The 25,918-nt window shown below is 38.4% G+C and overlaps 1 protein-coding gene across 2 annotated transcripts; it reads right to left on the reverse strand.

Moving 5' to 3' along the window:
- Positions 1-673: 673 nt before the first annotated feature.
- Positions 674-25,918, reverse strand: nxph2a (neurexophilin 2a). Of its 2 annotated transcripts, none has more exons than XM_042001160.1 (3): positions 25,399-25,918; positions 25,098-25,248; positions 674-3,470 (listed from the first exon to the last, which is right to left on the reverse strand). In XM_042001160.1, exons 2-3 carry the CDS (start codon positions 25,140-25,142, stop codon positions 2,724-2,726), a joined length of 792 nt encoding a protein of 263 aa, XP_041857094.1. In that variant the 5' UTR covers positions 25,143-25,248; positions 25,399-25,918; the 3' UTR covers positions 674-2,723. The 2 variants fall into 2 exon arrangements, with proteins under 2 accessions (XP_041857094.1, XP_041857093.1); XM_042001159.1 differs by having other exon boundaries at positions 25,380-25,918.

Here is a 25,918-nt window from a genome sequence, read left to right on the forward strand (position 1 = left end):
TCGCTTTCCTTCACTAACTGTAATGCTTGAAAGAGAAGATGCCTGCAGTGGCGCTGTCAAAATGGAAAAATTCCTCCATCACTTGGATTGGATTGTAGAGAATAAACTGTGGACGATGCCACAGATATTTAATGCTGGTGACAAATTAAACAAGCTCTGCAAGGAATATCACTTATATTTAATATTTTCTTTATTCTCTATAAATGATTGGTGTTGATTTACAAATTAATTAATTATGTAATGAGTGGGCTAACACTAAAGATTTGCTTGGTTCTGTAATAGCTCATTCAGAGACTACTGAACCATGAAAAGTGAAATGCATGTTAACATTCCTTGTGGTTTTTCAAGGATTTGGATGAGTGCAGCAGGGAAGCCTGGTGTGACTTGAAGCCGAAGGAGTAGGTGCCTCATCCTGATCAGATAAGAGTAATGGAAGCGAATGAAAAGACCCCTGTCTCTGATGGCCACAGCAAAATGGATGTGCTCCCTGAGGTGTACCTCTGGTATCATCCACGCCTGTGGACACAGATTTATTGCCCATTAAAAAGCTACACTGAAATGTACCTCTTAAAATGGTGTGTTTATCCGGTCGAGAAGTCCTTTTAGGAATGACGCGAGACAACAGTGAGCATCAATAAATGGTGGCTGATTCGGTGTGACAATATGCTATGAGCCGAGTTCAAATAAGGTTTAATGCCATAAAGACCCAAACTGATCTTTACCATTACATTTTTAACAAAATGAGCTTGTGAAAACAAATATTCCAAAAATGAGCATGTGTAATTACACTACACACAGAAGTGGTGTTATTCCTATTTTACAGGGAGAACCGTTTAAACATGATTAAGCAAGCAGGAAATCAAAACAAGAACAATCTGCAATTACAAAAATGAAAATAAAAATCTTTGACTGTAAGCAATAAATTTGACATTTATCTACTTGATATTTCTGATAAAACACCAAAAATAAGGAAGAGTATACAGATTTATATATTTCTGTGGAAAAATTGGAATAAAATGACATCATTTACTCTGAAGCCATAATTTAAACACTTTTGGGTTTAGTTACACATTAATACACAGCATTTGCACAAAGGAGTGAAACTAAAACATCCACATAGATCACCTCTGATTTATCATATACTTCTCCTGTGAACAAGGTGACAAGATCATTTACAGCTGATGGGGGGATAAGATATATTAACTGAAGTAGTACAGACAGAAATAATTGCAGAGTCATTGGTGGTACATGCCCTAGCCTAAAAACCTGGGATATGTACAAACAACACAATCTATGGCAATTAATGTGGAGATGGTTTTCAACAAAACCTTTAGGAGCGGTGTTAATGAGTGCTAGGTCAAAGCACACACCATGTACTACAATACTAGATGTTATCCACCTGTACACAAAAGTCAATCAGCTTGGACTTGCGGTACAGTTGGGAGAGACATTTAATTTCAAATTTATTCCCACTTCTCATTAAAATAGCCAACACATTCTGTACTACTTATGCCTTTTTTTTTGTCCCTTTCTGTTTCTCCACTCTTGGTAAATGAAATTTCCCAGGCTAATTAAAGCCTATTAAAGACAGGTAATGTCAGGGCTGGTGGCAGGACCGTGACAAAGTGCTGATAATTGTCTGCCAGACTCACTAAATCCACCTGTCCTGCAATTATAGCTTCCTCTTCCCCACCTCTCCTGACACATTAATCCACAGCGCCACTCGCTCGGCAGTCTGATGCTTCGAAATGCATCCTGCAAACACAGATGTTGGTTTTCAGACTAGTTTAGCACACAGATGCCTTATGATGATTATAGCACGAAACCAACACATTTTTAAGGGGAAAAACACGGCAGCAGCCAGGTTACACATGGATGGTTGCTCGGGTGTGTGATCGTTTACAATCACACTCTCAAGTTTCTTAAATTAGATTTTTTTGGATCAATTTATTTCGTCATGGGCACTTGAAATTTGGTTAAATCTATCAGTTTCCTTTATTTCAATCCCTTCATGAGAAAGATGACATTTTAAATAAAATGTCTGTTGGACCAGATAATTTATTAAAGCTTAAAATATGCCTATTGATGAAACTAAAATGAAATAACAGACTGTCCTGGTTGAGTTCAAATGGATGTCAGCTCCACATTGAAGGCAATGAAAACATTGCTTTTATCAATCATTGAAAATGTTGAGCTTTTCTATATCTGAGATCTTTAATTTTTTGCTCTCTTCAATGAATAACAGTTAATGTTTGGGTACTGTCATTTTTAACATGCTGTGAAGTCTTGTACTTCATCTCATGGCAGTTAAGTGAAGTGAGGAAACGGCTGGATAATGTTAGCATTTTGGCAGAAGCCAGCTATGCACTTCAAACTAGCGTGCCTCATTGCCTGTGGCCTAGCCTTGAAGAAACCATCTGGATAACACAATAATTATTCCAGTGGTTTACAGAAAACATGTGCTGTTGCAATGGTAGCTAGCTCTGAATCTCACGTCAGCCCCTCAAACCAAGTGCCTGGACACCTATCTGAAATGCTAAACCTTTAAATCATGTGCAGTATATACAAAGGTTTGGCCAAATCCCTCCAGTGTGTGCGGCTTTGTGAGTTTCTGCAACATATCTCAGGTATTTAGGTATTTTGAGAAAAGGAGTTTAGAGCTTAACATTTACATATTTTTTGGAGACAAAACAAAAGGCTGATGAAAACTGGAAACAGCTAGATCATCCTGTGGAGGAGTAAGGTGTGTCACTGTGGTAGTTGTAGTCAGGGCATACCTTCTGAACCAGTTTATAGTCTACGCTGTAAAATGCTATATAGATGCAGATGACTTTGAAGGGTTTTGAGCACAGCCATGACACGTGGCTATGTGTATGCTCCTGATAGCACACCTTGGATGGGTCATAGCCGCACAGGGCGGTCTTCTTGTTGCGGTCCGTCTTCTCGTATTCAATGCGGCAGTTGAATGATTTGGTGTCTTTGGTCTCTAGTGTGGACTGCTGGGCGATTTCAAACTCCACAACCTTGGAAGGTGGCACCAGGCTGACCGACACATTCCCCATCCCAGTGGAGTTGTGACGGAAGTACACACTAAAAGTACCATTACCGTGGTCCACGATCTTCCCTGTGATCAGCAGGTTTAGTTTGACGGTCTTGATGTTGGAGTGGAAGTCCCCCCACCCGAACATCTTTTTGAACTTACCAGTCTTGACAATGGGTCTGCGTTTAGTTCTGGGCTGAGGACCCTGAACATCTGTCTGGTTAGATAACCAGTCCCAAAAGTCCTCCATGCTCTGTAAATATGTCACTTCCCTCATGTTGCTCTTAAACTCGGGGGAGCCCTTGGCAAACAAACGCAGGGGGTTGAGAATCCGTGGACTGGCCCCCGTGGGAGAGGTCTTCTGTTCATTATCATTGTCCCTCCACTCGATGAGTTCCGTGGCTCCTCCATCCACTTTCCTGCATGTGACCTTTATAGAGAGCAGAACACAGGTAGAGAGAAAAGCAATTTTAAGGGAAATTAAAACACAAATTTGCAGCAAATTATAGCTGATTAATGTCACATAATTAATAAAGTTACTATCCAAAAAAATCTTATATATTGTTTCTGTTTTAGGAATTTATTATTATTCAAACTGTAAATTATTCTTATATAATAAAACAATATATTTTTCAAAAAACTGTGACAGCAGTTATCTGCAACAGTGATATCTCACTGTTAAACAACCTAAATGATATTTTTTGGCGCTTTGAGACACTAAACAACACAGCAGCAGAGAAGACATCACGTCCCCCAGACGAGCAGGCTCTGTGTCTGTCCCCAGCCAGCGTGAGGAAGACCCATTCTAAGGTCAACCCAAGGCAAGAGGACCAGACAACATACTTGGTCAGGTTTTAAAGGTGAGGAGCTGAGGAGCACTAGCAGGGGTGGGCAATATCATGCCGTTGATGGTGACACCGGTATAGTTTTTGACACCGGCAGAAAATGTAATATTGTGATATCACACGATCACACGCTATATTTAGACCCTTATAGCAACTCCTTGTTAAAGCAGGAGTACTGACAAATCCAGCAATTTTTGGGGTCTTATAGGAGACTTATCTCTGCCCGATCTCCTATGTACTGGCTGTGTTATCTGCTGTCATTTCTCTAGACATAATGTCACACAAACAGATGCGTCCGCAATGCACGCACACTCAGTCAAAATATTGTCAAACAGCACGGGTGAATGCAGCTGCATCTTCAGCATGCTGTAACTTTTGGGTATTAAAAACTTGATAACTTAATAAAGAGGGACCAGTATAAGACCAGCAAACCGGAAGGTCTATGGCTGGATCCACCATATCCACCTTAAAATACACTTGGAGAGGTTAGTCATTGTAATATGAAGCTAATGTTAGCATCTACATTAGCAACAAGGTTAGAGCCGCAGCAACATAAACGTTAGCTTGATACTGCTTTTGTACTAAAATAATGTTGACTCATCAGATTGGCTTCGCTCCATTGTTCAGAAGAAGAATGAGACATTTACTGAACCTTTTCCATAAATGGCTGACTTTGCCATGATCACGTTAAACTGAGACCAGACTCACTGTCATGCGGTTTTACTGGGTTTGTTCATTAGAAAAATCCAGCTGTTTTGGGAATGTAAGTATTATTTTTCAGTGCAGGGATCACCAACTGTGGACCTGTTGAGTGTCTGTCCTGCAGATTTGACATGTTTACCTGTTGCAAGACACTTGAGTCAAGTTATTAATGGGTCATTAGAGGCTTGTGCAGAACTTAAAAACAAGCTATCATATGAATCAGGTGTGATGTGGATCAGGTGTGTTGCTGCAGGAAAATGTCTAAAACTAGAAGGACAGTCGGTGCAGCATATTGGCCCTCCTCTCTAGATTTAGAAGTTCAGAAGAACATATTTACTAATCTGAATAAATTTCCATGTCCATCTTTCAAATTTAGTAAATCAAAGAAATCGTCCAGAGCAGAGGGAAAGAGTATTTCAGTTTAAGCTACAGATTAGTGCTGTTACTAAATGCTGGTAGATAAAGGGTGAATACAGATTCTAAATTCCTTGGATATTATAATGCATCTTCTAAGCAGACCCAACGGCAGGAGTTGCATGGCAGATTACTCAATACAACCAAAAGTGACTTGCGATTATGACTTGGACTTAAGTCATAAGACTTTAAACTTGAACTTTCAAAAATCTCTCTCTCTCTCCCCCTCTCTCTCTCTCTCTCTCTCTCTCTCACTCACAAACACACGCACACACACACTACAAGCAAGGCTTTATTTTTCTGTACACCTTATACCAAGTCGGGCCAACAATGGAAGGATTTTCCCGAAGCTGTTACTTCTTGTTTGGCCAAAGACATCAATTGACATCAAGACATCAAAAGACATCAATAATTTGGCCAATAATGCCCACCCCTAAGCACAAGGGGTGGGCAAAAGACATCTTTAACAGCTCTCTGAGCCAAGCAGTTGTCCATATGTGGCCACCACAGTAATTCCGGTACCAAGAAGCCCTACCCATCCAGCTACAATCACTACTGGCCCTTGGCATTGACATCCATCATAATGAAGTGCTTTGAGCAGCTCGTCATGCAGGACATCAAATCCACCCGCCCCACCTGCCATGACCTATTCCAGTTTGCATACAGGACCAACCGGTCCACTGAAGATACCATCTCAGCCGCTCTCCACCCAGCCCTTACCCACCTGGACTCCAAAGACTCATATGTGCAAATGCTGTTTCTGAATTTCAGTTCAGCATTTAACACCATCATCTTCCAGCAGTTGATACACAAAATGAATCAAGTGGGATTTACCACCTCCCTCTGCAACTGGATTCTGGACCCATTCTGGACATCAGAGGCTACAAAATGTTTGGGCTGGAAACAACACACCCAGGACCATCACACTGAGCCCTCTGTTCTTCACCCTGCTGACCACATGATTAACTTTTTGGATGAAACGACTGTGGTAGGCCTCATTCCCAACAACGATGAGGCTACAGGAACAAGGTGAGCCAGCTGGTGCAGTGGTGCAATGACAATAACGTCTTCCTCAATGAGGGGAAGACCAAGGAAATGGTCATTGACTTTAGGAGAAGGTCCTTACAGCATCCCCCACCTGTCCATCAATGGTGCTGCTGTGGAGAGGGTGAGTAGCACTAAGTGTCTATGAATACCCATCTCTGAAGACTTCTGCTGGATATTTCACACCACACAGCTGGCCAAGAAAGCCCAGAGATGCCTCTACTTTCTCAGCTACTTAAAAAAGCACAAGTTACTCCTCCAAATCACGCTTTCCTTCTACAGGGGCAACATTGAAGGCATTATCACTGGCTGCATCATGGTGTGGTATAGAGGCTGCTTCACCTTCTTTCAGTAGGGTCACTGGTGTCCCTCTACCCTCCCTCTCAAACATTTTCTCACTCTCACCTGCAAATTTATTAGGATTGTTGAGGATCCCTCACACCCCTCACACTCCCACTTCAGCCTCCTGCCATCAGGTAGCATCCGGGTCTGCTCCACAAGACTGTCAAACAGCTCCATCCACCGCGCTGTCAGGATGCTGAACTCTGTTCACTACCTCCCCGATCTGCCCCCTCCCTCTGGACTGTAAATATTGTAAATACTTCTTGTACACTTAACTGTCTGCCACTGCCACTTTATTTATATATTTTTATTTTTATTATTTATTGATTTACTTCATGTGTCTTTTAAATTACTTTTACATGTCATTTCTATGGTGAGAGAGAACAGCATCTCAGTTCCTCTGTATGTTTTGACATATGGTGAATTGACAATAAAAGTCTTTGAATCTTTGAATCTAAACAATACTTCTAGGCAAAATGTTAGAAATATAAGACGGTCCATGCTGACAGATGTGCACATTGTTATTTTACATAACTGCACCGTAATACTGCAACAGCAGCAGCTTATGACTGGATGAAACAACAGCCTTTCAGCACTACAATAAAGATGGGAAAAAATATCCTGTGATTGAGTATGTGGCTTTATTGAAGTTTTCTTTCCTGAGAAAATGCTAAATAAATAAATAAATAAATAAATTCCAAAACAGTAGAATAACAGGGATTATAAATTGTGCAACGCTGCAGTGTCAGTCGCTGAGACACCACCGCTTGTCCTGACAAACAGCCGTCAGCTGCTCATCAAATGCTCATCATTTGTGAATAAATCAGTGCTAAATAGCACAAATACTAAAATTTTTTTTAAATAGCAAATGTATACATAAACCATATTTAACAGATCTGACTCAGGCTGCTTTACAGTCTATTTCATTCTTGAAATGGAAAATAAATAAATAAAAACAGTGAAGCAACACATCCCAGTTAAGAAGATATATATAAAAATATAAGTGCCAAATGTCACAGGCATGTCTGAGCACTGGGACAGATCAGGAGTGGCATCCCTCCCTATCATTATTATACATAATCCAAAGTATAGGATTCCCAGAGTCCATCAGCGCTATGTTTTATACATGAAAAAGTCCCAGGGAAAACTACATTGTTGTTCTGTAGTTGATTTTATGTGTGCAACCACCAGAATAAAAGTAAATCATTTTGAGACAGAAAGGTTTACTTAAATATTAATGTTTGTGTAATCTGCTTTAAAATTGTTAGACACATTGCAGGATACATAAGTGGGTACATTTTTATAAGGAGTGGTCTTATTGTGGAAGTTTTTCAAATATGTATTATGGTTAGGATTGAAACCATGCAGGTGACTCCGGGCCCTTAGAGTTATGTGATAAAAATACAATTGCATTTATTCATTGCTATTACTGTATATTCATTACAAGTCAGTTTCTTAAGTTTCTTAAATCTTGAACCTTGAATGTTGTTCAACAATAAAACAGCTTTCTATAGTGATGGAAAAGTATGCCAAGTATAGTGTTAATCCAGATGCACCAATGAACTGTGATCCCTCCTCGTACCTCAAAGCCGTTTAGCTTCGGGAGCGATTCCTGGTCCACTTCAGATAAAGCTGCAATAATTCACAGCAATGAGCTTAGCTAGTTTTATTAGTAATTAGTAGTGCTCGCTCTCCCCGGGCCCTGTTATAGGGATCACTGAGAGAAGCAGATGTTGAAAGTACAGAGCAGCGGCTGTTTGAATTCTTGCTGAGATGCTGAGCACTACTCCCAGACTAATTATAATTTTGCTGTAAGCCTAACTGAAACACATGTGTACAAAGCTAACAAACTAGGTCGTCTGCCACTATTTGTTTTGTCAGAGTCACACACTCGCAAACATTTCCAGCTGACATGTAAAAGGGCTGCATGCTTCCTAGGCTGTGCAACTGTATGTCTTATAATTGCAGCTCCTTTCCTGTACCGCTTATAAACCCGACCACAGTAGCACCTTAATGCCTGAACCAGATTATATGTGATGTGGGATCAATCTGTCTCCTATGGAAAGTGAGCCTGGCCAATCCATCAGCTCTTACAATGCTTAATTAAGATGGCTGCTCTCTGTAAACATGGATGAATGAGGCAACAGTGTAATAATGTCCCTCTGTGTAGTTCATCACAGCTACAGCCATTTAATCGACCAATTCCAGTGGCAGTATTCCCGGGTGATGCTGCCACTTAGTAATCCCTCGTGCGAGCGCTGCTGTTAATTTGATTGGACGCTCACAACATCACAGCAACAGCCGCTACTGAACATAAAATCTGCTATTTCCCAACGGAACATTTCCTCACCGCTGTGAGCAATGGCGACACAACACCCGTCCTCCCGCTAGCTCAAACTATTCTATCCATCACACATTGGGTGTCATGCCGCGCAGCTTCAGAGGTGAAGCTAAATTGTCTTTTGGTGTAAATCTCAGGTGAGCTTTGTCTAGGATGATTATAATGGAAATGAGAGAGGAGTTTAAGTATGATGAGCAACTGGGGAAATTGCTGTGACAACATGCGGATCAGCACAGGGATATCTAACACTTAAATGCCCCGAGAGAGATGAAGCAGCGGGTACTTGAAAGCTAAGGCTGAAACATTAGCTTTGGTACTGTCTCTGTCTTCTTTATGCACACAGCACCAACACACACACACACACACACACACATGCCAAGAACACCTTGTTCATTTAGGCGGAAGTGCCGCCTCTTAAAAACAGACTGAAGGAATATGGGTTTTTGCACAAAACGAGGCAAGGTCTGATGAAGGAGAATCTACAAAAGCTTAATTAAGATTTCTTAATCGGCACAGCCGCGCTGGAGGCATTTCAGGGCGACTTGAAACAAGACATTATTATGATAATAACTGCAGACTTATGAAGCTGAAAACACCAGATTTCATTTCAGCAGCGAAAAGCAAAGGGACTATTGGCAGATATCCGTCTGTGTGGTTTGGCTTCTTCCTTTTCCTGTACGTCTCACAGCAATACACAGTAATGTGAACCTAATACACTACAGGAGAGGTACACACTTAAACATCACCCGCTCTCAATGTTATTTCTACATTCTAAAAGAGTATTTGTATGAAAGAGCATAGTGTGCAATGAATGGCTGTGAAGTCTTCCAAACACATGTTAACAGCAGTTTATTTACAGATAATATTCATTATCAAATGGTTTGCAGATATTTTCTCATTTAGAAAAAAAAAATCTAATTCCTCTCATTATATAATTTTGGATAAACATTTTTTTTTTTACTGTAGTGAGGGACATAACATGTCTTTATTTTTTAAGCTCTTTCAGTCTGATTTACCCTTTACTGTGATTTTCTTAGATATTGTAAATGATGATGTTTAAATGAACAAGTATAAACATTAATGTATGCATGAAACTGCATATTTTATTAATATTTTGTTCTACTGATGGAAGAGTTCCCCATATACACTTATACAGACAACTGAATTTAACTGGAGAAAAAAAAAAGATTATTTACAATTCTACAATTATTTTCAGAGTTACTTGCTTGAGGAACACTGCTTGTTGTTTTGTATAGGGAAATGGGGTCATGAAGCAAACCTTTAACTACATATTTAAGCATTACCTATGTATTGCTTTTAATTCCTGAACCTAACAATGTTTCTATTAATGTCTATACTTGTATGTATATTTTATGCTTATCTGACTTACAGCAAAGTAGAAAAGTAAGAAGTTCATTTCATTGGACAACCTCGAACCAAACACAGTTAACTTACATAAGAATCTGGGATGCAACACCACCCTCCACACTCTACTACATTGTAAGAGCATCCAATAGTTCTGCAGAATCACACTCGTGTCAGTTTGACTTCATGCAAAACATAAGCAGGTTACATTTTGCACAGGAAAACACAGGAATGTAGTATTTTCTAATCCTTAAAATTGTAGTAAATTTACACTTTGTGCAGATTCAAGACTGTTTCAAGTACCGTAAGAAGTAAGCATGTTACAATTCTACAAGCAGGTATATATAATTAGTTTGCAACTCAGAAAGCGTAATTACTTTACATTTTTTGAGCTTGTAATATGAAACTCCTCTTTTGCTTGCGAACCATCCAAATACACAACTTTGAGTGAGACTGTGTGGTGATAGCTTAAAAAGAAAAAGCACCTTAATCAATAAATAAAATAAATGATATTAAGTGCTCTGGTAATAAGATTTAATGTAGCACAGATTTATCATTGCATGTTTAAAAATAACAGAAAAGTGCAAGATAAAAATAGCAAAAATATTCTTGATTTAATTTAAATGCAAGACATTTTTCCCTCCAAATTATATTTTGCAACAGGGAAAAGTTCCATTCAGCATGTGTTTACATACCAAAGGTTTGTAAAATCTAGGTCAAAAGCAATAATTTTTGTTTTGCATTTCTGCAAAATGTTACTAAAAGCTATAATCCAGCTATCCACTGGCTAGATGCTTTACACTGTAGGGGCCTATGGGGACTTCATTTAGTTTCCAGTACATCAGAAGGCTAACAAAAGCAGTCAGATAACATGTTTACACTTCAGCCTATGACCAATTTATATTCACTAATTAACCTTAAATACACATCTCTATAATATGAAGGAAAACCAGCACACATGTGAGAAAACACAGGTCAGCTGAACTATTCATACTTTATCTGATATCTTGAATTTTAAAATGTCACAATCAAATGGGGATTAACTTAGTTTTGGAAAATTCATCCTGACAAACATCTGTAAAGAACTAAGACAGGTTCTCTCCTGTTGTATCTCAGGATGAAAAATAGACGCTGTTTATCCTCGGTTCAGTGCTGGGTGAGTTGCATGTGCATCTCTAGCCTTTCATCTTACTTCATAAGCAGTTATTGAACTGGGTCTATTTGTCACATTATTTCATGGGAGTCAGAAGTGCATTCTCAGCTGAATAAAACTCATTGTTAGTGCATGTTGGTTGTTGGATTAACTGCAAAATAATGTCTCTGCAGAAGGTCTTTTCACCATTTGCACTTAATGTTGCAGGCTTTGAAATGAAAATCTCTATATAATATACATAATTAAAACATTTTACTTATATGTTTTTGCTACAATTTCTGCACCATAAGGCTTTTTCTTGTTAAAAGATCAATACGTGCAGCATGTGCAAAATTTGGTTCAGTAATAAATACCATTTCAAGTAATGTTGTGCCAATCAATATAATCTAGAGATGTTGGAGAAACTGAAATATCATCACAGGTTGAGCAGCAGCAAAGCCACACAGTGAATCAGGTTGAATCAGTCTGGACATTCATCTGTAATGAGCATTATGGAGCTGGCTGCTTGCTTGTCCCGTGGGTAGACATATCTTTTAGAGGCCTGACATAAAGGTAATTGCCACAGTGACCAAAAGTAGCCTCTAGAAAGTTATTAAGAAGCCAGTGACATCTGGCCTCTGGATCATCTGAAAAGATGCCGTTAAAATGTATTTGCAATGAGAAGCTGGCGACATCGTGCTCGCCGTTGATGGGACCTCAGCCGCAGGCAATCCTGCTGCAGTGTTGTTCTGAAGGCAACCATGGAAATCTCTCTCTACCTGGTACTGTTAATATTGTCATCCCCACTCAGTACCTGAGAACCTGATTTTTTTTTTTACTTACTTTGGAAATGAAGATGCTGCCTCTGCAACATCTTCATTTCAATGTTTCAGAAAGCTAAAATAACCTTCTTGAATTTTTCATAGTGGATTTTTTTCCTACCACATACGGCTGAGATATGTGTCTGGGGAAAATTGGTTTCAGGCATCTTTCTCACAATAAACAAAATGGGCAATTAACCCGCTCATCAGTGCAAGCAGAGCACTTCCAATGATGCACCCCGCTGTTCTTCATGGATTTATCTGTGCAAATTGACCTCACTTTGGTGGTGCAATTCATTTCTCTGCTAATTTTCTGTGTCTGAAGCTTCATTAACTTGATGCGTCTCTGCGTACTAAAACTCTGGACACCCTGCCAAAATGACACCGCCTTTGCTGCTGTCTTTTGTAACACTTTCCCAGCACCATTGAAACACGACACCTGTCAGCAGCTCGGCCGGTGCTGTTAGCATTACGCCGCAGATTGACTGCATCGTCTTTCTCTCATCCAACATGACAAACAGCTATGTTGACGTTAAAACTGCTTTCAGCCTCTATCCTCCCAAAGACCTTCCTTGCCCATCTTCCTACTGAAGTTAGGGGGCATATCATTTGCAATGATTCACATTCAGAGCTGGTTCCAGGGGAAGAGGCCCTAAAGGTGCTTTAGCAGCCCACAGCAAAGAGTCTATATCCTGCTGAAGAACAGATTGTTACTCTGATCGCTGGAACAGCCTCACGCTCCAGAGCCATCACTTTTAATCAGAAGCCGTCCGGGGAAAAACATGGCAGGTGATTCAGCACTGTGGTGGATCGCAACAGCAAATCCACACCAGGGGGCACCTAACCAATCACATAAGGCTATGGCTAATGTGTGAATGTGCGTGCTCCCCCCCGGTGTAATCCCTTAGGTCATTACCGCCTGACCTCGGTAAGAACGAGACAGCCTCTCATGTTGTAACACCCCTCCTTAACATTTTTTAAATCCTACTTTGATAATAGTGACAATGTCTATCAAATATGTAGTGTAAGTTTATAATTGAAAATTTAAAGACCCCAAAGTTTCATGTTTCTACAGTTTACTATGTAACAAAAATACTAATGTGATCAAGATAGTGGAGTGGTAGAATGGAGAGAAATGCATTTTGAGAATGAGTGACTTAAAAAAAAAAGAAGAAGTAAAAGCAAGATGACTTTTTAAAAAGAAGAGCTGTTAAACTCTGCTCAACTCTGGTGTAAAAGCACACTGAATAATAATTGTGAAAATTGGAATTCTTGCTGCATGTTGAATATGCATTAAAAACTGTGACCAAACCTTTTTTAATTCTAAGATAAAATATATATATATATATATATATATATATATATATATATTAAAATATATAACACGTATGTGACTGCAGAGAAGAATTCAGGCACATAAAAACTATTTTGAGATAGTGGAAATGTTAGAGAGCAAGCTTGACAGTGTATCTTTAATAAGCATTATGAAGCTTACTTTCTAAAAAAAACATTTCATACGTGCTTTTTCCTCTGACGTATTACTTGAGATGTTCCTACACTACTTCAGTAATGTTAAGGTTCAGGTCCTGCTGCCACTGATTTTCAGTCCAGTTCTCATGTCATCCCACATGTCTCATGTCTCCCTGTTTTCCTTCCATAAAATTGTCTTCTTGACAGCCAGACTTCCACGGAGACTCTTTCTGGTGAGGCTTCATTAAAGAATAAATGGATCAACTGAAGGTCCTGATGCATCTCTCAAGTCTTGCATGAGGTCAGACATTGTTAATCTGCTGAAGATGATTTTGTCTTCCCTTTGTATAGCTGCCTCATTTTTTTATGGACACACTGCACACCATGCTGAGAGGGTACAAGCTATGGGAAAAAAGCTTTTCAGGAATCACACTGTTACAAAAAAAAACATAATGTTATTTCCTGCTTTATTATGTTTTTTTTTCCTGTATTATTTTTCTAAATAGTAATAGGGAATAGCAATAATAATACATACAGCAAACTGACATGTCAAATGTAAAATAACATGAAAAAGTGTGTACCAGCTATTATATATATATATATATATATATATATATATATATATATATATATATATATATATATATATATATATGGTGGGACTTGATTAAAAAATATGTAATTAATTATTCTTTAATTAATTAATCACATTAATCTTGATTAATCACAAAGAAGCAACTTTTTTTTTATTTAAATGTATTTTAGTGGATGACTGAATAAAAAATATACAGATATTAATATTGTAAACTCAATCTCTAGTAATATTTGGGAAAATTAATTTAATTGCATTTCAGTTCCAAACAGTAGAAAAAGAAATATAAAATGTCCCTGCCCAAAACTGAACAGACCTAAAGCTGAAGTTCCATTTTAAGTACTTTACCTAGCAGCTCTGGCTGTTCTCTGATTAAAAATCTACAACATGTTACAGTACTTTTAACTTTTTATATGTTTTGTCCTCATTCTTCATTAATAGGCATTTATATCTGACGGTAAGCCGGGCTGGATGAGCCAGTGTTAACCTTACGAGTTTCATTTTCTGTCTGGTCATGGAGCAGAGGTGAACGTCTCCTGCTCTGACTGCAGCGGTCAGTGCTAATGGACGGGGGAGGGGCGGAAGCGCTGCTCACTGAGAAGAAGTAAACATACTTTCACGTCAGTTTCCAGAAGTCTCCAATAACACCAGAAAAAGTTGCTAGATTTGTTGCTCGTCTTGGTCTGAAAACTCACTAAATGTAGCTCCAAAGTTACTAAATTTGTTAGCCGAGCTTTAATCAGTATACCGAAAATCGTGCACTGGCAAATGTTTTGATACACTACCAATCAACCTAACCAGATATCGCCACTCCCCCCATACTAAATACTTTAAACAAACTTTACAGTCATAATCAGCAAAACATGTTAGCCACAAGACGTCATGAAAGCTGTAATTTATGGAACATTTGGTTAAAAAATCTTAAATAAATCAACATATTTACTTTTTCACCACAGATCATTTAGTTACTGAGTAACTGACAGTTTGGCTGTGTTGATTTGTTTTCAGGTACATGGTGCTGTTTTAAAGAACTGTAGTTTTTACACAACAGGAGCATTTTGTATCGAATTTAAAGTTGCAAATATTGAATTAAAAACACGCCGGGGGAGTTAAAGGGGCAGTGAATGCAACTGTGGATTGAGAGCTTAATAATCTAATTGAAAAAAGGGTTCAAATGTATTTTATCCATATTTGACAGCATCCCCAGTAGGTGGGTATAACACATGAATTATTACATGACAGCTCAGGTCGCAAGCTCTCTATTACAGGTTGTCCCATGTCTTTAGCCCGTTTGGTACGACAAAAGTTTATTGAAGTGAAATTGGAATATAAAAACCATTAACAGGAGACAATAACATATAGCTTTTAAACTGGATTAACAACATTTTTAACATTTGGTTGTACATAAGTAAATAACCATGTTAGCAATAATCTTGCGAGACTTGTGAGAATCTTTGTATAAAAAGACTGTTGAGTTTTCCTATTCAATAATCTAATATGTTTAAAGTCTACTGGGAATAAAAAGCAGCCTTTTCATTGTTGTTTTGCTCTTAGTCAGTTTAAATATTTTAATTTTGCATAGTTTTTCCTGAAAATCTGAGGTCAGTCGGTGGATTGGATTCCCTTTGGGTGGGATTGGGGTCTTTCTGTATCAGTGCTGCTGATCAGCAGCATTGAAAAATGATAACGGCCCACTGTCTTATATGAATGGGCTGATAACCACTGAAAATGTTGATTTAATCAAGTGAGAATGTCATTCAATGCAAAGAGCTAACTGGTAGTTCAGCATTCTTGTTATTACCAGTATTAGAGGTAAATTGATAATAGAATAATTAAATGATCTTTTCAATCATGTAAATATTTGATCCAAAAGTTAGTGGTCAGAATTCATTCAAAATGACCTGAAATCAAGAAAATCAATCAATCAATAATAAAAAAAACAAAAACAAAAAAAAAAAGAAAGAAAGAAAGAAAGAAAGGAAACCTATACATTAGAGGGTTGTATTGTGTATTAGAGAGCGAAACTTTCATAGTGTACCAAATCAGCGAAATGATGTTAAAAATTTTGAAAACATTTTCTGCATCTTCTGCCATTTTTTTTTTTTTTTTTGCTTCAGAACCAGAAAAGCCCGGCAGACGACACGATGGAGCGCTTCTATTGATTTATCATTGCTCTGATGACCTCAGGATTTCACAGGATACGTACGAATATTCATGCATCATTTTTCGTAAGAAATCTTATTAACCATTTGTGAGAGCAGCCTGATACAGACAGACATACAGACGGACGGTCGGACGAAGAGACAGATGGAAGGACGGATGGATGCCAGACTGAAAACAAATGTGATCTTTCATTAAACATTGAAAAGCAAATAAATAAATAAATAAATAAAATAATAAAATAAAATCCCAGGTAAATGTAAAGGTATACACTGCATTGCTATTACTTTTTATTTTTCTGTTAATTTATTTTACAGTATATTTATGGCACCCAGTCTGCCAGGTTTTTTTTCTGTCATTTTCTTTTCTTTTTTTTTTTAAAGTGTTGTTTTATTGGTGTAAAACAACTTTTTAGTACCTGTCAAATTGTTTTTAATCTTTAACATTTTCTTTGATGCAATTTAAGAAATGATAAGAAATTTAAGATTTACACTTTGATTTAAGAAAAGATTTATACTTTTTACAAGTATAGACTCAACAGAAGTTCTTTAAGCGTTATACAGATTTATTTATTTATTTTCTAGCTTGAATGAGACGTATATCAGTGTTAAGTGGATCAACAAACAAACAAGTTCCTCTAAAAATAGTCAGGGACTGAACTGAAAATGAACAGAAAGCAGAAAAAACTTTGAAAGACTCTCAGAAAACACTTTAAATTATTAGTCTGATTCCTTTGCAGTGAAATGTATTGGAAAGTTCTTAAAGATACAGACTATTAGTTTGCAAGTTATGTTATATCCTGCCACACACAAAGTACAACAAAAATATACTCCAGACTAATAGTTTTCAAACTGGGGTCAGGACCCCCATGGGGGTCGCCAGATAATTTTGAAAATCTATAGCCTACATTTATCTAATAAATTTGGAATTTTTAAAAGGGCTGTTAAAATAAACCATTAATGAAGAGATAAATCTTTGAAATTAGCAGCTTAATCATTAACACATTAACTCATAAACAACAAAGTTAGTACACAAGCCACACTAAAAATCTGAATGCAACAGAAGCTGATTTTGGGCATGTAGATGCCTTGTCAGAGCGTTAAACCACCAAAAACCACTTTCTCCTCCTTATTTGTGACGATTCTGACAGTTTTCTAGTCTTACATAAAGGATGGCTGCTAGATGACCTATTTGATAAATCCCACAATTAATCACAATTATGTTGTCGCATTGGGGTGGGGGGCGTGGACTTCAATGCATCTTATCTTGGGGGTCGTGGCTCAAAAAGTTTGAAAACGACTGCTCTAGACAGGCTGATTATAAACACATGTTTATGTAAAATGCTACCTGACAGCTCATGATATCATTCAGGCTGCTTTGTGATTAGCATAAATTATGGGATGGATCTTAACCCTCCTGTGGTGAACATAAATCATATGATATGAGTCATTAGTCATGTTTACAGTGTCAGTGCTGCTTTGCTCTGGTTCAATCACCCAGTCCTGTCATTTCCTCTGCTTCTGACCAGTGTGAAGAAAACAAAGCCTCACCTCATCTTATTTACTCATTGATCCACTTCTACTGAAATTGGCTGAAGTGTACAAACTCTGGACCTCTGTGTCATTAAAGAGCACCTCTCTTAATGTAGTGATACACTAAACAGAACAAAATATACACAATTTCCTTTGCTGTTATTGCAGAATCAAACATACCTCAGTGTTCTATAAATACATAAAACATTTTTCTTGATTAGTTTAGAACTTGGCTTGGATTCAAATGACAGTTTTCTTAAAGAATTTCTTCCAAGAGTCCTACATGTGCACCTGTATGTAAGTCACTGCCTGCATAATTTATAGCGTGCTACTTGTTTGCTCTTATTTAAAAGTAGATAAGTAAGGAGTCGTTTGTTTTATGTTAAACATTTTGTCGAAATTATTACCAAGAGAAGTTACAGAATTTCCATTTGTGAAATTATGCGAAATCAATCAGGGGCAGAAATTTCTGTTTTACAAGACAACCAATTCATCTACTTGTTAACCAGCCTGCAGCCATCTTCATAGCAAGCAGACTGATGCAGCTAATCCACAATCCAGGACTCAGGTTCAAATAAGGTCACAACAAGTTTTGAAGCCTCACAGAAAACTTTCACCATTAAATAACAGTTGAATCCCACAAAAAATACCAGTATGCAAATGTTTTGGACAAGGACTGCTGTTGTTTTCTCTGGCAAACAGAACTGATCGCGTGGGCCCGTGCGCTCACCATCTTTTTAACATCACAACAAACTGCTATTCAACTCGAGCGAATGAGACAAGTGATGAGAAGAAAACAGCATTGGAGTGAGAGGAGGCGGGGCTGGCGGGGCTGCATGGGCACTGCAGTGTTTGTGTCAGAAAGAAGAGAGGACGAGCAAGCACAGCTGACATCAGTGTATCTATCCTTCAGAAAATGACCATTAAATTGCATTTAAATTGAAAACACTCTTACTGTAGAGTATTGAATTTGTATAAGATTGATAAAGAAGATTCACTCTTGGTCTGTTGAGAAATATCTATGAATCAAGTGAGACTAAATATATTATAGTTTTGTAGTTGGGTTTATGCAGTATTGGTATTTCATCATTTATTGCATTGTTGGATTTTTGTTACATAGTTATGAACATCAAAGCTGCATTTTAACACCGGAAGAGGGCGGAAGCTTATTTAGAATATGTAAGTCGCTGCCTGAATAATGTATAATGTTTTATTCCACCACATGTAATTTTCATTTATCCGTTTCATGGTTTTAAAGTCCTACATATTAATCTGCAAAAGAAACTTGCAACAACTGGATAAAACTAAAGAAAAAAAATAGTATAGCTAATTTACAGTTCAGTAGAACAGAATTTGTAGTGACTATCTTGGCAGTCTATGGAAATAAACCGACCAGAGCCACCTCTATCACTAGGTTTGGGTATGCAATGCCAACAGTAAGTGTTTGTTATCTAATTACTGTTTGAAATGCTGACAATTTTACTATTGTTACTTTATTATTAACTGTCAAACCATTTGTTAGAAAAACATTAATTCCTATTGTTGTTCAAAGGTAAAAAAAAGAATGCAAAAAAAAAAAAAGAAACAAGTTAGTACATTTATCTACTTATAATTGTTTTAAGCTCTTTAGGAAACCTACTAAATCAATTCAATAAACTATAGGATGAGCCCCACATTTAAATTAAGACTTGATTTACTACCACCAATGATTCTGACTTAATACTACATATAAAAGGAAAGACAACACATTTTTTTACATTGAACTGCTGATCAAAATCATCTCCTTCCATGAAACAGATGAACATAATAGTTCTACTCACAGATATCTTTCCTTCCATATATTTGTGAATTAACTGCACATTAGTGAGCATGGCTCAGTGTGGGAGATTTAAATTCAGCGATGCTGTCAGGCGTTTGGAAAGTGTTAACAAAGATCCCACCAGGAGAGCAGAGAGAGTGAGCAGGATCCTCTGGGACGAGCGCCTCCAGGTAATCTGGATACTTGTGTTATCTCTGCACCTGCCACATACGACAGCAGCAAAGCCCTGCACACTTCACTTTTAGGCAGGCGTTACCTTTCAACACATCATCACTTTCATAATCCCCTTACATGGTCAAAGCACCAACTCCTGTGCAGGCTCCTGACACCTGCCACACACCTCTGGATTTCTGATAGCAGGGATTGGGATGGATAATACCACAAAGCACACAGGACTCAGTGTAATTATCTTTCTCTTGACCAGTTTTAACGACTCACAACGATAGTCAACATGCTTGTAAAGCTCTATGGCTAATACAGCAAGAAGCATAGCACGACTTTCTTTAATGACCATTATAGGGATTTGGTTATTTTTATTTTATTTTTTGCTTTCATCTTTGGAAGGCATTACCTAAATGCCTCTCTCACTCAGCTATTTTGCATCAGTGTGTATGAAGGCGACCATTTAGCAATTTCTTCTTTTTAAATCTATGCTGGAAATGATAAAAAAAAAAGAGAAAGAAAAAGAAAAAAATGTTTTGCTTGATTTGTTCAAACATACATCCACTAAATTTGACAGAGCAAATGTTTCCATTCTCAAAGCTGATTACGCCGCGGCTGATTTCACAGAAAACAGCTCCCTTTGAAGAAGAAACAAGAGCTGGCAAAACGTTGCTTCCTTTTTCTCCATGTAGCTCTGAAGACAGGTACATCACAAGAAATATACAAAGACAGAAGGGAGCTGACAGCGCTTTGTTAGAGCTGAAAATGACAAGCTGAAAAGAAAGGGCCTCAAAGCTCACAGGCAGGAGGAAATGCAAAAGTGAGAAGAATCAGAGAGGAGATTTATTGTACTTAATCTGAAGCTGTCACCACTTGCCTTTTACAGGAAAGCCATGCAGTTTTAATTAAAAAGGTTGATCAATTTCCTGAGCTCTGACACGTGTTGGCATTGCCGTCTCCAGGAGCAAACCAGGTGATAATTAATAACTTTTGTGTTTTAAAGTGTAAAAAACAGTAACTTTTTTTTCTTTTTTCTTTGTGATTATAGTTTGGTTTAGCCTTATAACAGTTAGCTGAATAAGAAATTAAATGGTTCCTCTTCAGCAGATTTAGTTGTATATTAAGTCTGTGCTACATTTCATTTTATTGCAGCAAAGACAGAGAAAGCAATGCACTTAATAGTCTATTAAACAGCAAAGCTGTACATGCTGGTTATTTCTGATATTGCAGAGCGGTAATGATGGTGCTATAAGGTAGCTGAGCCTCTGGATCTACCACCCCCTCGGGCCGCACCACAGCCATAAAAATTCATAGCTGTGGACCACGATCAGGAAACTCAACAACATATTTAACATAATGTTTCCTGCACCGGCACCACTCCACTTCATCCTGAACCGTTCACATCATCAGAGCAGCAATCGGGAAAGTAATCATGCTGTTAATAACTGCTTGACTTAAGTCTTTAATGGACTATCCAGCATCCACATTAGGGTTTTTGTCAACACAAAAGGGCATTTCTGCCATAGCAATCAATCATTTGGAGCATCTGTTTCTTCATTTCAAGACCTTTATCATGGATTTATTGCCCATACACATAGTTATGACTGACGATTGGAGAAGGAATAGCTTGCAGGGCTCAGTACAGTCAGAACAACTTGTATTAGCTACAGGCTGCATTTGAGGGATTTCACCTGCAGAAACAACAACCTTTCCTTCAGAGGTCTGAGACAACATACAGTCTGAGGACCGCAAATGCCACAGACAGTATTGTTTATGAGGGATTATCTAGTCAAGCCTTCTGGCTGGAAAGATTGTGACCCCAATATGAGCACAGATACACATCAGCACCATGTAAGCTCCAAAAATGATTCCTGGAAGGCAACGCTTGCATACATGCCCCCTTCACTCCGTCAAACTATGTTTTAATCACTTCTACAGAAATTTTCACTGGCCTGCCTGCCATTTTCTCTCATATGTTCTCTCTCCACCCAATTCCTCTGGTGGCTTTTTGAAGACTTAAGTTCCTCTCTTTTTTTCTCCTCCTCTCTTTTCTTACAAGGCAAATCCTGGGAGAGGTTGATGTGAAGACCAGGCAGAGCAGGGATGTGAAGAATATAAACACAATTTTTTTTTATTGTCCAGAGGGAAAGGGGTGTGTGTGTGTGTGTGTGTGTGTGTGTGTGTGTGTGTGTGTGTGTGTGTGTGTGTGCAGAGGGGTTGGGTGGTGGGGTCTGTAAAAGAGACGGCGGACCTTATCACAGCCCAGCAGCTCTGTAATTCGCCGCCATGATAAAGTGGCAGCGCGGAAAACCTTACAAGGCTGGCACAATCCAAAGACGGATTAGGTTTTTCTGACATAAGCTTCCTGAAAAACTAATCAATCAGCCCATGCAGTATTATCAGGAGCGTGAGATTAAAGAGCTGCTCCTAATCCCCCAACTGTACATTTTATTACACTTCCCAGTGTTAGTTGCCTTTAAATATACAATAAATAAATAATAAAACCAAACCTAATTGAGCATGGGGAAGGGGAAAAGGGTTAAAGAGTCCTTAGAGAGGGAATTTGTGTAGAATTTGTGTTTTGTTATGAAGTCAGGGATAAAACTGTTGTCCTTGCCAGAACCCTTTCTGACTTTGAATGGAGCTTCTGCCACTGCCATAGAAAAAAAAAGTGGGGGCAAAATATCTTCAGGCGGAATTTTATGAGAAAAATAAAATGCAATAATTTTATGACTTTTTTTCTCTTAAATGTCATTTTTGCAAATCCCTGGCTGAATAGATTAACTATTGTCAAACAATTTCCTGATAAATATATATATTTATTTTTAAATAGTTGATGCCAAATCCTTTGAGAAATCACTTGTAATCCCTTAAATCACTGCACATCAAACTTGCGTGGACAAACTTTGAGCACGGCATGATCCCCAGCACAAAACACACTTTGCCATCTCGTAACCAGCTCAGCTTAGTCTCACACTGCGGCACACCCTTCTATTAAGATGCTTACTCCTTCTCTGCTTGGTCCAATCCTGGGGAGGGCAGAAAGAGCATTTGTGTCGTGTTGGGGGGGGGGTAAATTTCTGGTGCTATACGTTTAACACCACCCCTGATCCTTTCAGCATGGGCCACATCAATGCTTTGTCATCACATAGTATCACTAAAGACTCTTACCCCATAGACATTATAGTCTTTGTCAAACATCTTCTCACACTTTAATCCATAGTACCCCCCCCCCCCCCCAACTTTCCCTGCATGCAATCTGAAGAGTAACTCGGAACAGGGAAGGCAAAGGGGAGATGGCAGAGAGCAGGGCGGTCAAATATGTTCTGTCTTCATCTACATTGTTCTGCTGTCATTGCACAGAGAATAACTGCAGCAGATGTCATGGGGTAGAATGGATTCTCCCAGGATAGCTTTGACCCCCTTATTGTCCCTGGGGTTTGGCACAGATGCTGGAGCTGGGGTTACATTTTCCCCATTTGATTTATGAACTAAGCATTATTATTTTTTTTTTTTTTTTTAGTTTAAATGTTTGTGCTCAAAGAAGAGCAATAAAGGTGTGTTTTTATTTGAATTTATGATTTTTCCTACACAAAATCTGAACTTTCTTATCAAACTGTATATCCCGTTGGCTACAACTTTGCCCAGTTTCATCCACATACATCTTCTGAATGTCTACAGAAAATAAATTAAAACGAGGGTTTTGGCTCTTTCATTTTATGCTTTCAGTGAATATCAGCAGAATATTTATTTTCATTTTTTTAAGCCTGTGAATGTGTGAAAATATTGATAAAGGCTGATATGTCTCCCAGTCAGACAGTAGGGAGGGGGGGGGGGGGGGGGGGTGTGCTGGGAGGGAAGGCACTGAGGCATATAAAGAGGGCCTCTCCAGGGAGGCAGCCTGCCTCTTTCTCTCAGGAGGCAAAGCTCCCAACAGACACACCGCTGATTACAACAGAGCAGACAGCACTTTGCTGCTGCAGCTGCACAGTTCAAGGCTATCTTTAAAGAAGCCCTTTTTGATGACTGCAGATGTGAAAAACTTCTTCAATCGCGTGGCATTTTTCAAGTTCAAGTCTGATCATGGAAAGGGATAATCATGATAAAACCCACATTGTATAAAAAAAAAAAAGACAAGAAAGACTGAGGGACAACATCAGCAGATGTTGATCAAAGCGGACAAAGACCTTTAAATTTCCCCAAAGACTACAATCTTTCTTTAGAAAGCTTACCGCAAAAGAAACAAAATTACACCAGAGGAAGATTATGTCCAGAAGCTTAACACAATCACTTTCTAGCACAGACAAAATAATTCTCTTCATATTTGCAGGGACATGATCATCAATCATTGTATAAGTTATACAATAAATCAGCAGGTTCTGCAATTTTCATCTATTGTTCTAATGTCCCTTAAAGAAAAAAAAAAAAAAGTTCTGGCCTCATTTCTGTTGGAGCAAATATATTTAACAGATGTTAGCAGTTCAACGTGGAGGTCAAACCTTGTTCTCGCCTGGAAGCAAAATAAATTATACTTGTCGCCATGCACCAGTGTGCACTTGATACTGTTGAAGAAATGAAGATTGTAATTTTTGGCTGGGCAGAAAACTGAGACCGAAGTATAAAATTTATAAAAAAAAACCTAAAACAGTCGATCACTCAGGACTACGTTAAAAGTAAATACTGCATTGATTTTATCTCCTCAACTACATCAGCTCCACGTTTCTATTAAGAAATTTGCAGTGTTATTAAGTCTGAACATTATAATCCTTTCATTAACTCCTAATATGTTAATTTCCTGAATTAAATAGTTAAATACCATAAAGCTGATGCTATTAAGGCATTTAACTGAAAATTGTACCCTATTATGCATATCAATTGCTCTCAAATTATTTGTTTTCTAAAATATACTGTAATGGCTACAGAAAGGTTTAAATATTAGAATCGGAAAGGTTTTAAAAAATGTTCCATTTTAGGATGAAAAAAACTCAGAATTACACACACACACACACACACACACACACACACACACACACATATATATATATATATATATATATATATATATATATATATATATATATATATATATATATATATATATATATATATCACCATTGTGTACTATGGTTCAGTTTTACAGCCTCTGTAAGACTGGATGAAGTTAGTTAATAAGATAATAAATGGATTTGAGTGGAGCATAAACAACATGACATGCCCTAAAAAAGAGGCTCTGGGTTTAGTACGAGACAACAGCGTGTTGAAAGCACTTCGTCCACACGCACACTTCTCCTCGCATTCGGTAATCTCATGTCTCACCTGGTGCAGGAGGATAAACAGCAAGAATGTTTGCAGGGCACTCATCTTCCAGGACTTTCTTGGTTTATTCAAGATGAGCGGTGGTTAAATCCTCTCTGGGAGACTTGGAGAGGTGAAGACGCGCGTGCCGCTCAAACATCGCTGTGATCACCTGCGAGAAAAGTGGACATATTAACCCAGTTAAACCACTTCAGACCACATTATATTAGATAAAAAAAGTGTTACGGATATAGCGTTTGATTCTTATCGTGGTGAGGAAATAATTAACTTTTTTTCCCTTACTGTTTTGCAAAGATAATACCTCACGCTGGAATCATTCTCAGTCCACTTTTTCGGCAGTTTCTAAAATCCTCTCAAATTGTCTCCGTCTCTCAGGATCTTGGCAGAATTTCCTCTGAGTAGCTGGGACTCTACAACGGGATGAAACGTCTGAAATCAGTCGGTACAAACAGCGCTCTCCTCTAAGTTTCAAATCCAGCCAAACCGCAATAAACTATTATTTTCTTCGACTCAATCCGGGAAGATATTAGCTTTGAGTTCTCGCCTGTATCCCAGTAGCAGGACTGCAGTCAGATTGGCAGCAGTCCGCTCGCTGAGTGCGCTCTGTTTAATTTCAGTGCGCAAAATCCTTCGCTGCGCGCCTGGAGACTCCAAGATCGGCGCGCATCCGTTCAGAGAGTCAGGACCTAAACATCTACCTCTGAAGTCTCACTCTCCTCGTTTAAGAGATAAGCGAGAGCCTTGATGTCACTGGGTTCCGGTTCTATTCAGCAACACGTCCAGGTTTTTAACCCCTTAAACGTGGTGGTGGGTAATCTCAC

Source organism: Melanotaenia boesemani, chromosome 12 (assembly GCF_017639745.1).
Source record: "Melanotaenia boesemani isolate fMelBoe1 chromosome 12, fMelBoe1.pri, whole genome shotgun sequence".
Classification (NCBI taxonomy): Eukaryota; Metazoa; Chordata; class Actinopteri; order Atheriniformes; family Melanotaeniidae; genus Melanotaenia; species Melanotaenia boesemani.

Excerpts from the sequence above, each read along its gene's own strand:
- nxph2a (XM_042001160.1), bottom strand. The coding sequence starts at position 25,142 with ATGAGTGCCCTGCAAACATTCTTGCTGTTTATCCTCCTGCACCAG. Across the intron at positions 3,471-25,097 it reads TGTTTATCCTCCTGCACCAG|GTCACATGCAGGAAAGTGGA; the intron begins GTGAGACATGAG and ends CTCTCTATAAAG.